This window comes from Rana temporaria, chromosome 4 (genome assembly GCF_905171775.1).
Source record: "Rana temporaria chromosome 4, aRanTem1.1, whole genome shotgun sequence".
NCBI lineage: Eukaryota > Metazoa > Chordata > Amphibia > Anura > Ranidae > Rana > Rana temporaria.
The window spans coordinates 228,356,379-228,373,594 of NC_053492.1; the positions used below are offsets into that span (position 1 = coordinate 228,356,379).

At 45.7% G+C, this 17,216-nt stretch overlaps 1 protein-coding gene across 4 annotated transcripts in view; it reads left to right on the forward strand.

Moving 5' to 3' along the window:
- Nucleotides 1–2,079: 2,079 nt before the first annotated feature.
- Nucleotides 2,080–17,216, forward strand: part of DDX43 (DEAD-box helicase 43) — a 263,226-nt gene continuing 248,089 nt past the window's right edge. The window contains exon 1 of one of the 4 annotated variants that reach the window (XM_040349947.1): nt 2,080–2,516. In XM_040349947.1, coding sequence (XP_040205881.1) covers nt 2,180–2,516 — 337 coding nt within the window. In that variant the 5' untranslated portion in view covers nt 2,080–2,179. The remainder of the gene's footprint in view (nt 2,517–17,216) is intronic. The other 3 variants (XM_040349949.1, XM_040349950.1, XM_040349951.1) reach the window with 3 other exon arrangements.

Sequence of the window (17,216 nt, forward strand, 5' to 3'; positions counted from 1 at the left end):
TCCACACACTGGCCACCCTGGTGCATGATACAGAAATGGCAGCCGCTCTCACGACCCCCGGGCTTATCATTTCTGGGACTATAGAACATGATAAGGGGGAGGTGCAAAAAAAGTGTAAATTAGTCATAATCAGATTATTACCCAAAACAAAATATGTTCCTCCTTGTGGAAAGTGAATGCAATCTAAAGGACTGAGCTGTTGTATTGACAGCGGGGTCCTGCTTACTGTAGGTGGGTGATGCAAAGCAATGTTCAACTCAAAATATAATTTAACCTTTTATCATTAAGAAAATATAATTAGATAAAAGATGTACCATCGTCCTAATATTCAAATAAAGAATAAGGGGTCCCTTAACCACTTAAGGATCGGAAAGGATTTACCCCCTTTAATGATCAGGCCATTTTTTGCAATACGGCACTGCATTACTTTAACTGACAATTGCGCATTCGTACGACGCTGTACCCAAACAAAATGTGCGTCTTTTTTTCTCCACAAATAGAGCTTTCTTTTGTTAGTATTTGATCACCTCTGCGGTTTTTATTTTTTGCGATATAAACAAAAAAAAGGGTACATTTTGAAAAAAAAACACAATATTTTTACTTTTTGCTATAATAAATATCCAATTTAAAATAAAAACATTTCTTCCTCAGTTTAGGCCAATATGTTTTGTATTCTTCTACATATTTTTTGGGAAAAAAAATTGCAATAAGCATATATTGGTTTGCGCAAAGGTTATAGTGTCTACAAACTATGGGATAGATTTATGCCATTTTTATTATTATTATTTTTTTACTAGCAATTGTGGTGATCAGTGATTTCTAGCGGGACTGCGACATTGCAGCGGACAGATTGGACACTTTTTTGGAACCACTGACTTTTATACAGCGATCAGAGCTAAAAATAGCCACTGATTACTGTGTAAATGTCACTGGCAGGGAAGGGGTTAACACTAGGGGGTGATCAAGGGGTTAAATGTGTTCCCTTGGAGGTGTTGCTAACTGTATGGGGCAGGGCCATCTTAATAGCATCATGGGCCCCTGGGCAAGGTAGTGCTCTGGGGCCTCTACAATGATGACAGTGCAGATAAACAGACATCAAGTAGGTAGGAGGCAGACTGCCTCCCCTGTGTATTTATAACTCTCAGTGCCATCATGGGGCCCCCAATTTCGGGGCAGTGTGGACTCAAGGACCAGCTGCTTTGGGGAAAGTGCAGGGGCCCCCCATGCAGTTGGGGTCCATGGGCAGTGCCCAGGTGTGCCCTCTCATTAAGACAGCCCTGGTATGGGGGCTGGGCTGACTGGAGGAGGAGAGAGATCGCTGTTCTTTATCACCAGGACAATCTCTCTCCTCCCCTTGACAGATCCCCATTCTGCCGGTCTCTGGAGCGATCGTGGTCCGATCGAGTCCGCCGGACCTGCTGGTTGGCTTCTGATGGGTGTGTACGCAAATCGCTGCATACGCGCCCGACTTACAATGATGGCAATGTTTGCAGGGGAGTCAACTTGCCACAGTACAAACGGGTAGGGCTTCCGGTAACTAGTTAAGTATCCCCAACAGGTCATGTTTTCAGGATTTCCCTCAAATGAAACGGCTGTGGTAATTACTAAGGCAGTGAAACCGATCAAATCACCTGTGCAAAATAATGGAAAGCCTGAAAACATGACCTGTTGGGAGAACTTGGGGACTGGAGTTGAGAAACATTAATGCAAAGGAAGGAAAAGCCCCTTTCCTGGATGTGCACAAGCCAGATGCCTCTCCTGGCTGATCCTTGCCAGCAATGGGACATGCCCATGGAGAATCTCAGGCCTATAGAGTCCCATGTGCATGCTAATGAAAACCTGAGCCCCTGTGCATTACTCCTAAGCCACTAAGCTCTTCCATGCTATATGATAATAATTAGCCCCCATTTTTGTGAGCCCTTGTAGCCAATGGCTGGAAGGGGTCACAGAGAAGGAGAGCCTAGCCATAGAGAAGCAGCGTCATCACGTGACACACACTCAGCCCAGCCCAGCCAGCCTTCCTCCGCACTACGCTCCCTCCCACCAGGGCCGCTCAGGCTGGATCTGCTCCACCAATGGCAACAAGCTCCTCCCGCCCAGCGCCCATTGGTCTGCCCGTAGAGCGGGGTTTAGCGCCAATTGCGTGACGTCGGGATCTCGAAGCACATTGCTGCGCGTGATGTCTGATTGGGAGGACGAAGACAGTGGGTCCCGCGGGACTCCTACCAAACAAACGTGGGCTCCATCGTCCCAGCAACGCTATGACAGCCGCGATAGCGGGGGGTCGTTTCGGTCTGGAGAAAGGGGGCCGGGGGCCCGGAGCTGGCAGGGCCATGAGGGTGAAGGTAGAGACCAAGGTCGTAGGGGTGAAGGTGGCGCTAGAGGGCGCCGCTGGGAGAGCGCATCGGAAAGAGGCCCGGGGTGCCTGGAATTCCGGAGGAGAGACCCGGGGGCAGGCCCCAGAGGGGAACCCTTGTGTTTTCGTCTGGACAGCTCAGTGATTGGTCAAGTAATCGGTGAGTGGACACCATGTGAAGTAGAGTCAGGCCTATAGGCCTCCCAGATCTGTGCCTGTTCTATGCCCTCCAGATGGGGGCTGATTTATACAAGTACATTACATACCAATATCATCCTGACTGGTAACTGGGTGACATTGGAAGGGCTCATTCTTAGCAGGTGCTGTGGGCAGCATTGATCAAGGCAAGGAGACCTAGGAAACAATTGTTCTCCATTAGGGATAAGGTCAGCTGGGTCCTATCCCTCTAGGGCAGTGTTTCTCAACCTGGGGGTCGGGACCCCCTCGGGGGTAGAATTACTATTTGCCAGGGGTCACCGAATCCTGTGCTGTTCCAGAAGCCTGCACCGCTCCCAGCCTTATTGTGGCCGCCCATCAGGGCTGTCCCTGGAGCCCACAGCTGCCCATTCAGTTTGTGGCATTGCTGGGGGAGACTAGAGGTCAGCTGACTGGTGAGTTATGTGAAGTGGGAGTGGCTGGGGGAGACTCCATCTCCTGATTTCAGCATAGGTGTCACTGCTAAGAGAGACCACAGGGCTGGAGACCCAGTGAAGCCGGAGACACAGTGAGTAACACTACCTGTAATTATAGTTGCCATTGAAAGTCCCCACTACAGTTCTCAGAACAGCAGATGACCTTGATCAAAAGCACCTAAGTTGGCTGATCAGAATCCCCCCCCAGCACTGCCACTCAGCCCCTTCCCACCAACCAAGGAGTAAGAGGAGAAATAAAAAGAGAATACATGGAAGGGAGAGGAACATAGAAAAAGGGAAGGAATAAGAGAACAAGAAAGAAGGCTAGAGGGATGGATGGATGGGGGGGGAACTAGTATCTAGGATAGAGAGAGATAAAAGGAGAACAAAGGGTGGTACAACCTAAAATGTACCATAATACTGTACGAGTGGAAGGGACTCGGGGAGCGCTAAAATGTCAGTGGGTTAGGGGCGCAAACTAATTGTGTTGCCATGGGTGCTGACAACCCACGCTACATATTTTTTTTAACTGTTAAAATTTCCCAAGTTGTGGGGACCCCTATCAAGGGGTCACGGCACTAGAAAGGTTGAGAACCACTGCTCTAGGGCTAGGAAGTTGTCAAAGATGACAGCCAGTCACAGGCAGTGGAGGTCCCCCAACCCGCAGCTGCACATTTACACGCTCCCCTTGCACGCATGGCCGAGGTGGCGGGAAATACCTATGATTGGCTGACGGCTTTGACAGCTTTCTGGTGGGTTAGCTGCGGTGGGCTCAAACATGTTTGAAGCTCATCAATGTTCTCTATGTACTCTGTTTAGCTTAAACAAGTGCAGCATGCCTTTTTTGTTTATTTTTTTTTGCAATACATCATCACCATGAAGGTTGTTTTTTTTTTTTTAACTAAAGAAAAAGTAAAGTCTGTAAGACAAAGGCATAATGAGCTAGTATGCGTAGCATACTAGCTTATTATGAAGTACTTACCTGAGATCGCAGCCGCCCTCATTCGCCTCCTCCGTCACTGCCATGTCTCCCGGAGTGACTTCTGGGTATCGCGGCTCCAACGCTGTTACTGGCCGAAGCCGCAATGACGTCACTGCCACGCATGCATGTGGGACCCGCCACGAACACCATTCACTGACGGTACGCTCAGTGCGCCTTTTCTTTTTTTTTTTTCAAATATCTCCTAACCCGTGTAGGTTTAGGAGATATTTCTAGCACCTACATGTAAGCCTTAATCTAGGCTTGCCTGTAGTTATAAGTGGTCTGTAAGGGTTTACAACCGCTTTAAAGCAATAAAAGATGGTGTCCAGCGCTCGGTAAAACAGCTTCCTTCACTTTATAGCTCATGATACATCCTTGAGTCAGCAAGGGAATGAAACTTCCGTAGTGGAAAACAATCCTGCAGCTCCTCTAACCGATCAGCAGGTGCTCCAGCCAGTAACATACAAACCGAGCAGCAGGGTGCAGTTATTAAAAAAACTTGTAGCACTTTATTTGTAAACAATAGTATCGCTTACAGCAGGGGTCCTAAACTATGGGCCACATGCGGCCCGCCGAGGACCTTTATCTGGTCCACTGCATGCAGGGCCGGTTGTAACACACAGCGGTAGACTGCTGTGTCACGGAGCTCACTGATAAGTTTGGGCGCGCTGTGATAAAAGTCCCGCCCTCCTAGACCAGCTTGTGTGATAGACGCAGTGTTCTATCACATGAGCTAGTCTAGGAGGAGGGCGAGACTTTTATCACAGCGCGCCCAAACTTTTCAGTGAGCTCCGCGACACAGCAGGAGATCACGATGCACACACTGACTGGTGAGGCATTGTTTGGCACAGTAAGGCTGCAATGGTGAGGGGGGGCTTGTAATGATGTTGAGGAGGGCTTGCAATGATGGGCATGGGTTGGGGGACTTTCAGGTGTTTTTTTGGGGGGGGGGGGGGGGGGCGGCATTGAAGGACCCGGCCCTCTAACGGTCTGAGGGACAGTGAACTGGCCCCCTGTTTAAAAAGTTTGAGGACCCCTGGCTTACAGGGAGGTAGATTGTAGTATACTCACCGTGCAGAGAGATATTGTATCAAGATGGAACAAAAGGATTGATGTGAGCAGTATGCTCGGTGTTCTATCGATTTTGTGCCCTCCATTAAAGTGCCCGCGCATTCGCAGAATGAAAGGGCACTCCAGCTGAATTGCCGATCAGCTGGCGTGACGTCACCATAGCGCATGCGCACATCGTAGGAGTTTTTTTTCCCCCAACGGGCGATAAAATTTCACGGGCACAATTGAAAGCTATGCAAAGAGCAGAGGGACAACGTAGATGTCATATTGTGCCTCGCTGTAAACCTGCGGCACAACAGTGAGGTACAATATGACAAATGCGGTGTCCCTCCGCTGTTTGCATAGCATTAAATTGTGCCAGAGAAATGGTATCTCCCGTCAAAAAGGCTCCTACGATGTGTACATTTGCTATGGGACATCACTCGAGCTGATCGGCAACTCGGCTGGAGAGCCCTTCCGTTCTGCGCATGCACGAGCACTTTTCGATGGTGGGCACATATCGATAGAACACTGGCACTAAGCAGCACACAAACCACCTGATGATGGTGATATTGCTGGCATCTGCTGCTGCTCTCTATGCACATCCACATGATACAACTCCAGCAGGGTGGATTTGATTTAAATTACTAGTAAAAAAGCTTGATTTAAATCAATTTGATTTAAAAATCGCAATTTTTAAAGAGCAACTGTCATCTCTGTTCTGCAGCGTCTCCTCCTCTGACACGCTGTTGACTCACTGACAGTCCCATTTACTTTACTGGGACGGCTGGTGATACAGCAATGACAAAACAAGGTGAGAGATGTGGCAGCAGCAGGTGAGTGGATGCCCTCTAACGGGTGCTGCCAGGATGGATCTGAAATGACAGGTGCTCTTTAAATGTAAGGACTTATTCTTGCTGGTAGTTGAAATCTTTAATATTTACAAACAAAATAAAGTTTTCCTATTTAGAATAATTAGCTGTCCGTTTAGTAGTTATTCCCAAACTGGGTCTCTTTTTAGGCCTGCTGCCATTTTTCTCCTCAAGGAAGGAATAAAGCATAGAGAGATCGAAAGGTTGGTACCCAAATCAACACTCCGAAAAAACAAGAGGGGGTTGGCAAAGAAGGGAGGGAAGGGGAAGTGAATGGGGGAGCCTGAAGGAGAGGGGGGGCGGGGAGGAGGGATAAAGAGGGGAGTGGTGAATTGACAAAAAATGACAATAAGAACGTGTTATACCTGCGGAGTAGCAGTGCAGTGTACATGGTCAGACCCAGGGAAATATACCAATGATAAATAGATAACTATTACAAGGGCACTGTGGGATCAATAGCAAATTGCAGAGCATGGGTAATGCACTGCAATAGAGCCCAGCATAGGTGTACCTAAGAAAGGGGCAGAGATGAATGGACGTGCAGGAAGGTAATCCTGCAATGTATGGAGGTGGTTCGGGGTACAAGGTGCTCTTACTGGGAGGTGGTGAAGGCAGGTGTTCCCTGGGCCCGAGGTCCATGGCAATGAGGGCAGGCAATGTCTGCCCTCGCCGGGTCAGGACTCCCGCATGACGTCAGCGCAATCAGGTCGCGCATGCGCACCTCCCACGGCGTAACGGCGGAAGCCCACACCGTGGAGGCTGCAAGTGAGGGAAGGCAGCCCCAAAATGATAGAGATGCCAGACTCAACAGGGATCCCGCAAGTCCGCCGCACAGAGGCACCAGGGGACGCCAGAGAGTCCCGAGCCAGGCGGGGGAGAGACAGGCAGCTAGGCTGAGTTGAAAAAGTAAACAATAGAGATAAGTAAATATATCACAGTAAATTCAAAAAATAAAAATACAAAAAAAGTTAATATAGATATCAAAATTGATGTGGGATTGTAAACCCTGCCCTTACTGACAGAATGACAAGGGGAGCACAGTATGGGGGCCCTGGGATGCGGTGAGGAGCAGGTCGCGTGGCGAGATAGAATACTGTATTTATCGGGGTATAGCGCGCTCCCGCGTATAGCGCGCACCCCTAAAGTTGCCCCCATTCCTGTGGGGGAAAAAAAAGTTTTTTGTACTTAGTTTTGGTGTCTTGCGCGGCGTCCATCGGCGAATCCGGCGTCCGTCTGCGGCTTCGGGTGTCCTCTTCGTCGGGTCCGGCGTCCTCCCCGCTCGTTTCCCGCGCCGAGGTTTGAATACTGCGCCAGCATATACCGAGCGCAGTACACTCGGGCAGGCTCTGCAACTGTCGCGCTCACGTCCTGTACGTCCAGGACGTGAGCACGGAAGAAGCCGAGACTGGCCGACTATACCCGAGTGTACTGCGCTCGGTATATGTCGGCGCAGTATTCAAAACTCGGCGTGGGAAAGCGGGTATCGGCGTATATCGCGCACCCACGATTTTGCCCTGATTTTCAGGGCAAAAAAGTGCGCGATATACGCCGATAAATACGGTACACAATAAACCAAAATGGTGGAGCACGGAGAATGTGAAAAGTACTCCAAGTGGTAATATGGTCAAAATTGGAGAAGTAGAACATACAATCGGGGAAGTGGTAATTTCCTATCTGATTGGATATTGTGTGGAGGGCAATAAACCTAAGGCTCCATTCACACCTTGGCGACAAAACGCCCGACGCTCGTGCCGCTGGAGGGGAGAATTGCCATTGATGTCTATGAGATGGTTCACATCTCATAAACGCCGAACGCCTGAAAACAAGTCCCGGACCCTTTTTCTCTGGCGGCATTGGCGTTCGGCCATAGACATCAATGGCAATTATTTGTGAAAAAAAAAAAGTAACCTAATCGCGGCAAAATACGCCGCGTACGCGGCGTTACAATGTGAATGGGGGCTAAATGTTTGCCACAAGGTCCGTCCAGGCCACAACCCAGGCATCCACAAAGGGCTACCCAATAAGTCATAATGTACAGAAATTGGTAATAATTGATTACAATACAATAGATATGAATACAAAAAAGAGGTCACCTCACCAAAACATAAGCATAAATTGGAGAGGTTAAGAAAATTGGAGGGCGACATGAGGTCAGGGCCAATCAGGAAGAAGACGCAAGGTCCCGTCCAGCGGCTCGCCGCAGTTCGCCCTGCAAATGCCCAGGTGTGTTATTCACCTAATTAATATAAAAAAGAAGCCTCTTAAGGAATATATAGATAATTTATGATGAAATTGGTTGTACCATCATCCAGATAATTTAGTATTGAGAGATCGGAAGGTTGGTCCCCAAATCAACACTCCGAAAAAACAAGAGGGGGGCAGGCAATTGGACTATCGCGGTACATATAAGAAAATGAAGTGAAGTAGAAAGGCATGTATAGAAAAATAACTCAATTATTAATAAAAAAAAATCAATAAAAGCATAACATAAAACATTTAGTGGCAGACCACCAGATCACCAGTAGAAGAATCCCCAGGTGGGGGAAAATTCCCAGTGGGACATGGGTTGTGACGGGCATCTCTACTAGTTTTGCGGTATAAACCGCTTCATCGGGAGAATGTCTGCAAATGATTAATAATTTGATCAAAGAGCTATACAATGAAAATTTTAAAATAGTCTCGTACATAAAAACACAAAACCAATAAGTATTAAGGGGAGAGCGGTTAATCAAAGCTGCCTACCTAAAGCCCCTACCAGACCCGGAACGCTAGAGCACCACAGAAGGATGTGGTACATGGGGGGCATTCCATGGATGGACTGACTGTCCAAATTATTGAAAAAAGGTATCAATAAATGTTAAGGCAAATGATATAGATAACCAAAGGATAGGGGTGAGTGAGGAGGAATAGTGATGGGAAGGTGTACTGGTGCTGAGGCATATAGGAATAATACGGGAGAGTGACAAAGGAGAGAGATTGCAAAATATAATATTGAAACATGGTGAAACATATAAAAAAAGGGGGGAAAAACTCTGCGCTAAACCCACTTACAAGTGAGGAAAAATTGATATATGACCTCTAAATAGAGGAAGGAATAAAAAAATTAGTGAAAAATGAATTTAAATAGGGGAGTGCTGCTGCCTATTAAAAGCTCAAATACTTAAACTTCAAAGACATGCATACAAAAAAGAAATAAGCGCGCAACTCCAAACATTTAAATGTGCAATCACAAGGGAGTGAAATAATGTTATATCAAAACCATAAAGTGATAAAAAAATTGATGTGTTGATACACCCTGTACCAGGTGAACAAAAAAGATATAAATAAACCCAAAATGAATAAAAAAAGGGGTAATTGAGTGATCAAAGTCCTCAAAAAAAATATATCAAAGAAAATCCTGACCACCAGATAGTTCCAAGCAATAGTTCATTAATCGCTGCAGACTTTAACCCAACATCTTGAAGAAACTTGGATCTTTATAGTCAGCTGAAGAAATATAAATACTGACTCTTACCCAATCGTTGGACCCCGGTTTTAAGGAGGTCAGATGAGCCTGTGCATCAGCCTGCCGGCCCCAGGTGTATAATCACTTATCTTGGGGAGGAGTGCTTCTATCTTGCAAGAAGGAAGAGAAAAGACTTCAGCTGTCTTTCCAGGCCATATGACACAAGAAGAATGGTAGTCAGTTTTCAGCTTGGAAGATGCGGGATAATAAATTCTGAACACGTAGACTGACGGAAATGGAGGGAGAAAAAATAGATCCTCATAGTGTAGTATATCCAAAGAATTTATTAAAAAAACACTTTAAAAACTTCACAGCAGGCACTAATCCACTTTTAAAATTCTCACAGCAAGTCACTTCATCATAAAAAACTCAGGATAGAAAAGAAAAAAAACAGCATCAAAAAATATATATTGTAAATAAAATATACAGCCAAGGAACAAACCAAAGAGCTGGAGTATATGAGTGTGATGGCGTTTTAAGAATAGCTCCACCCGACATGTTTCTCCATAACTGGCTTCAACTGGGAAAGGAGTCTGATGGTGAAACATGTTAAGTGAATAGAAGTGAGTGAAAAAAGAATGGAAGACATGCCTCGGATAGGGTTGCCACCTCATCCCTTTAAAAAGGAACACATATTAATTACACAGGTTCTGTGGCTAATTAAGGAGGTAATTAGACTCATTTGGTGCCTTTCCTGCATTAAATTAACCTCAGAACCTGTGTAATTCATATGTGTTCCTTTTTAAAGGGATGAGGTGGCAACTCTAGCCTCGGATAAGGTATGTGAAGTGAAAAAAAGCAGTGGTGAAGGCCACAAGGGAGTGATGGGACGAGTGCAGGGGTAAGGATGAGGGGAAAAAGGGGGCGGTTACAGGAGACTCTTTGCTCCAGTGCCAAGGTCGGGACTTTATAAATGCTTCACTAACACACCATTAATGATTTGGGTGATTGTTAAGATAAGCTTGTAGAGCAATACCGTCAAAGTTGACAAGCATCAATGCCTCATGAAAGTGACATGCTGCTTAATTTTAACTGGACACAAAGCTACCGCGCTCCTGTGTGTGCAGCACTGTGTAGTTCCATTGTAATAATTATGGTATTGGTGGGCTGTTATGGGGCTTTAAAAATGTTGCATAAACATTAGAGGTCAACCGATATATTGGCTGGCCGATATATCGGCCGATATTTGTCATTTTTTAATTAATCGCATCGGCCGATTTTTGTGCTTTAAAAAGGCCGATTTAAACTTCAGCAGCGCGACTTGCAAAAAGCTTCTGTAATAGAAGTCAATGCAAGTTGCCTGAAGTTTCCCATAGAAGACTTCTCTCTCTCCTGGGCAGCCTGCCAAGTTTTGAGAAATGATATACAATGTTGCTACTTATCAATGAACTGAACTCCGTGTAGGAGAGTTCTCAGTTTAACCATTTAAAGGCAAAATCTTTTTTGACACTTGTTGCTTACAAGTAAAAATCCTGTATTTTCTGGTAGAAAATCACTTGGAAACCCCAAACATTATATATATTCTTTTAGCAGAGACCCTAGGAAATAAAATAGCGATTGCTGCAATATTTAATGTTACACAGTATTTGTGCAGCGGTCTTTCAAACACACTTTTTTGGGAAAAAATATGCTTTAACGCCCGCCGCACGACTATTTACTATTACTATTTACTATTTAACGTCCGCAAAATGGCACGGACAGGCAGATGGACGTATATATACGTCCTTGCCTTCTAGCGGGTAGGGGGTCCGATCGGGACCCCTCCGCTGCGTGTGGCGGGCGGATTCCCTCGGGGAGCGATCCGGGACGGCGCGGCTATTCGTTTATAACCGCTCCATCGCGATCGCTCCCCGGAGCTTAAGAACGGGAGAGCCGTATGTAAACACGGCTTCCCCGTGCTTCACTGTGGCGGCGTATCGATCAAGTGATCCTTTTTATAAGGGTGACTCGATCGATGACGTCAGTCCTACAGCCACACCCCCACCCCCCTACAGTTGTAAACACACACTAGGTGAACCCTAACTCCTACAGCGCCCCCTGTGGTTAACTCCCAAACTGCAACTGTCATTTTCACAATAAACAATGCAATTTAAATGCATTTTTTGCTGTGAAAATGACAATGGTCCCAAAAATGTGTCAAAATTGTCCGAAGTGTCCGCCAAAATGTCGCAGTCACGAAAAAAATCGATGATCGCCGCCAATAGTGGTAAAAAAAAAAATAATTCATAAAAATGCAATAAAACTATCCCCTATTTTGTAAACGCTATAAATTTTGCGCAAACCAATCGATAAACGCTTATTACGATTTTTTTTAATTTTTTTTATTGATTTTTTTATTGATTTTTTACCAAAAATAGGTAGAAGAATACGTATCAAATATTGCATTTTTTTTCAAAATTGTCGCTCTATTTTTGTTTATAGCGCAAAAAATAAAAACCGCAGAGGTGATCAAATACCACCAAAAGAAAGCTCTATTTGTGGGGGAAAAAGGACGCCAATTTTGTTTGGGAGCCACGTCGTACGACCGCGCAATTGTCTGTTAAAGCGACGCAGTGCCGAATCGCAAAACCTGGCCTGGGCATTTAGCTGCAAAATGGTCCGGGGCTTAAGTGGTTAACAAAATTAAATAACTAAACAGTAAAGTTAGCCCATATTTTGTTTTGTGAACGTAACCTACGCCCAGCCCCATTCACGTACGACTTGCATAACAACGTAAAATACGACGGCTGTTCCGACGTCCATACCCTAACATGACTTACCCCTGCTTTAGGTGGGATAACTTTACACCGGACGTACGCCTTACGTAAACGGCGTAGCGTACTGCGACGGGCGCAAGTACGTTCGTGAATCGGCGTATCTAGGTCATTTACATATTCGGTAAATCAATGGAAGCGCCAGCGTAAATATGCATCCAAGATACGACGGCGTAGGAGACTTACGTCGGTCGGATCAAGCCAAAATTCAGACGTATCTTGTTTCAAGAATAAGGCGCATTGATACGACGGCGCATCCTAGAACTTATGCGGCGTATCAGAAGATACGTTGGCGTAAGTCGTACGTGAATCTGGGCCTTACTGTATATACGTTCTTTATTCTTTTTTCCCCCTTCCTTCCTCCTCTGTGGCACCTCCATTTTATGAGGAGGTTCATATTTTACAATATATTATGTGTTTGTTATTATATAACGTACATCGTGAGCTTCTATCTATCTATAAGTGTGTGTGTGTGTGTGTGTGTTATATATAATTTGGAGTACAGTTGGGCCATGATTTTATCCATTCAGAGAAAGAAAAAGAAAGCAAACCGCCGCTCCAGACAAATGCACTTCAGCGGTGAGTATGGTTCAAAACCCGATGGGTGCAGGCAATGCACAAAGCATAAATAAGAGGGAGGAGATGATGGACAGCCGCACTCCAATAAAGTGTAAAAAATGGTGCCTTTTATTCCAGTAAAACGAAAACTAAAAAATGTATCCATTCACTTTGTCAGATTTTAAAGTAATTTAATGACCAATGGGGACACCTGAACATGAATCAAATTATTTCAAGATGGCGTTGGCGTGTATTCCACGCCTCACTTTCAAACATCACAAGGAATGGATGAAAGTGCGGTTCAAGCCTCATTCTGAACCGAGACTCGACATAAGAAGGAGGATATGAAACGCTAGAAACCAAGTCTCATTCTGGGAATTGAATTGAGAAAGGTCACCAGAAAGTGTATGGCACTCTGTTATGCCGACCATCTCTCGGTTCAGATTGAGGCTTGGACTGCACCATTTAGTTCCCCTCCAATATGTTTCACTTCCTTTTGGCGCTGATGAGGCTTGGACTGCGGCACAGTAGATCTATCTTATCTATCTATCATATATATATATTGCAACGATGACACATGAGCCTCACACCCCAGATGATGTTTAATAGGATGAAACGCGTCGGGTGATCTTGAAATCGTTGCCGATGCTCCATTTTATTTACAAGCTTGTGTTGTCGGATTTGCTGTAAGTGTAAACCCCCCCTCTTTAAACGTCAAACAGTATCACATTATGTGCAGATCATTTATTTTTTCATGCACACCATTTGATGTGATTCATTGCATGTTTTGGAGTCCATCATGGATACCTGACAGTCCCCATTCAACATTGGGTGGAATCTTTCTTACCATTGTTCCAGTGGTGGGTGTTTGAGGTCATTTCCCTCGAGTGCCTGTTTGACCCATGTGCTACCGGTATATGTTACGTGTGTCAATCGAATCTGGTAAGCGTGAACACTTTACCATTTTGAGTGTATCTTCAAGTCTCATCCTGGATTATCCAAGAAAGACCTTTTTTCACTTTATTTTGAACTTAAATGGACTTTCCATAGGGGTGTGTGTGTGTGTGTGATTCCATTGTAATAATTATGGTATTGGTGGGCTGTTATGGGGCTTTAAAAATGTTGCATAAACATTAGAGGTCGACCGATATATTGGCTGGCCGATATATCGGCCGATATTTGTCATTTTTTAATTATTGGGCGGCACAGATGGGCACTGATAGGTGGCATGGATGGGCACTGATAGGTGGCACGGATTAACTGTATTGTCCTTATGGATGCCAAACAATGTCTGCCAATTAGTGATGCCCATTGTGGGCACTGATTGGCATCCATTGTGGGCACTGATTGGCATCCCTGGTGGTCTAGGGTGGCATACCTGGTGGTCTAGTTCTCGGGGGGGGGGGGGGGGCTGTGGTGATAATCGATTAGCACAAACCCCCCCTGTCAGAGGAGCAGCCGATCGGCTCTACTCTACTCGCGTCTGACAGACGTGAGTGAGGAAAAGTCGATAACCGGCTCTTCCTGTTTTAACATCGTGATCAGCCGTGATTGGACACGGCTGATCACGTGGTTAAGATTTTCCGTCAGAGACTCTTTACCTAGATCGGTGTTGCTGGGTGTCAGACTGACACCCTGCAACAACGATCGCCGCGATGCGCGCCCCCGGGGCTCATACGTCATATGACGTCCACTCAGGATATTGAAACCACTTTGCCGCCGTCATTCTGTAATAGGGCGGGCGGCAAGTGGTTACATTTTTTTTTATATATACATTTTGTATTTTTATTCAACTTTAATATCATCAATTTCAATTATGAATTTATTGTTGGCACCTTTAGTGCAAGAGAAGCTCAAGAAAAATTCAATCTGCGGTCTCTAAGCATGTCTTGTATCATGTTTGCAATCTCTTACTATTAGCAGTGTTTTAAGTATTAGCAACATTTTCCTTTGGTGTCACAGGAAATTGTTACTGCGGCTGTCTGGACAATTCAGCTCTTCGAGGAGAGGAGGACAGATGAAATCCCTGCAATTTGCTGCACCCAGGGTGGACCCCCTGCCCCTTTCGGTGCCATTATCGGCTCCTGATGGCCTCATGCTAAAAACAGTTTTCGGACGATATTTAGTCGGCTAAAATTTCATTGCACCGCTACTCACAATTGAGTACACAATGAAATGAAAGCCATTGTTGACGACTGACGTGATCGCTGTGATTGTTCACTGTAATCACATGGTACCAAGGCTTCTCAGTGGCTGAGTACAACAATCTGTGTTGTGCTGTGTCCAGTGAACAGTGGGCCACATATTGTGCCTCATAAGGTGTGTGCATGGAAGGATTTTATGATGTCCTTTTTAGAGTTTGCGCATCTTCACTGGTCTCATAATTTGATTACGATTTTTATCCTGTCAACAATTCAATACCACGATGCATCGTAATTACTGTCCATGGTTTTCATCAAAAAATGTTAGCAGTCAGAAGAACTCCATTTTATTTTTTATCTGCTCTTAACCACTTCAGCTCTAGAAAGTTTTACCCACATCCTGACAGGCCATTTTTTGTCATACAGCACACTAAGTCCATCAAGTCCAATCTATCTGTGTGATTTTATGTCAGTATTACATTGTATATCCCTTGTAGTCGTTCAGGTGCTTATCTGATAGTTTTTATTTATTTTTTCCAAATAACAATTTTTATTTGTATAAAACATTATACAGTTTGTAATACCACGTGTGCATTAAAAGGTCGATACAAACACAATAACGTGCCAGGAAATATGCAAACTATTCCAACCCCACGTGGAATCAGGAGGGATTGGGCCAGAGGGCAGCGTAATATGACTGAGGGGGGGAAAAAAAAATACAATAAAGAACTGGTCCCTCAAATGAGCATGTCGGTAATCCTGGCACGGTTAGCCATGTCACACATTTTAGTATCGCAGCCATCACTGCAACAATAATCAATTAGAAGAAGAGGGAGAGAAGGAAGAGGAAAGAGAGAAAGAAGAAAGGAGATACAGAACAAGAATAGGTTCTAAGTTATCGTGTCCGCTCCCGGCGTGTCCTCCCGCCAGACCTCATCATGGCCGTCCAGACCTTCACACATCCTGGCCGTCATCCTCTCCATCAATTCCACATCCTTGACTGGCATATAGGGCTTCCTGAGATTGGGGTGTGGGTTTCTTCCAATTGAGGGCTATCAGGCACCTAGCTGCTGTCGGGATGTGCCTAATTCATTTTTTTTATATGGTTTGGCAAGTTTAGGCTGAGAGATGCCCAGCAAAAATAGCTTGGGGGTCAGGGGAATTGGTGTCTCAAAGAGACGAGTGAGTAATTGCTGTGTAGATTGCCAGAACGGGGTAATGAAGGTGCATGCCTAGTAGATGTGCAAAAGGGAGCCCCTGTCTTGGTGGCAGCGCCAGCATCGCTCAGACGGAGGGGTACATTTTATGCAAAATATCCGGGGTCTGATACCAGAAAAAGAGGACCTCATTTGTGTTTTCTTTGTACATGGAACTTTTGGCTGCCTGTCTCCAGATGGCCTGCCAGGCCTCAGTCTACAGTGCCTCTCCCAACTCCCTCTCCCATATCAGCATGTATGCATGTTTCCCCCGCACTGGCAAGTCATACTTATTCAAGATCCGGTATATGTCCGAAATCGGCCCCCTTCGGTGGTGACCCTCCAGAACGATACGTTCAAATGGAGAAGGTTGGGAGAATTGGAGCCGAGTGGCTATAGTTTGGGCATAGTGCCTGATTTGTAGATGGCTATAGAACACCCCTTTTGGAAGATCGTGTTTTGTTTGGAGCTCCGAGAATGTCGGCAGCCTACAGGACCCCGGGTCGACCACGTGCCCAAAGTGGAATAAGTTCCGCGAGGCCCAGGGCCAGGACATCTGGTAATTTAGGGTTGCAGATAGCCATTCAGCAGGGAACGCTCTCAGACTTGAGTGCCCTCTCCCGGGAAAGCTTGCACCAAAGCCCACGCAGTAAGGGCATCGAACCCAGTAGGCGGCAGGGGTCTACCTCCACATTTGCATCCCACAGGAGACTGTTTGGGTGAGTCGGTGCCAATCAGATTTTTTTTCTATTTCCCTCCACTTATTATAGAACCTCTGGGGGAACCACGTGACTATCGTTGGCAGCTATGCGGCCTGGTAGTATCTAACAAAGTCAGGGAATGCCAGTCCCCACGCGACACCGTCATGACTGTGCAGGGTATCCTATGCTTTTTATAGTTCCAGACGTACCGTAGCACATCACTCTGGAGTTTGCGTAAGTAGGCGTATGGGATTGGAATGGGCAGTGTCTGAAATAAGTAGAAGAGCTTGGGGAGGACGACCATTTTAACGGACGCAATTCTGCCGTATAGGGATATGTGATGGGCCTTCCACTTTTAGAGGAGAGCCCTAATCATCCGGAAGAGAGGGGGGAAGTTAGCCTAATAAAGGTAGCCAAAGGATGGGGTGGACAAGATGTTGTCTCGGTCTGCCTGGAGCTGTTCCAAGACC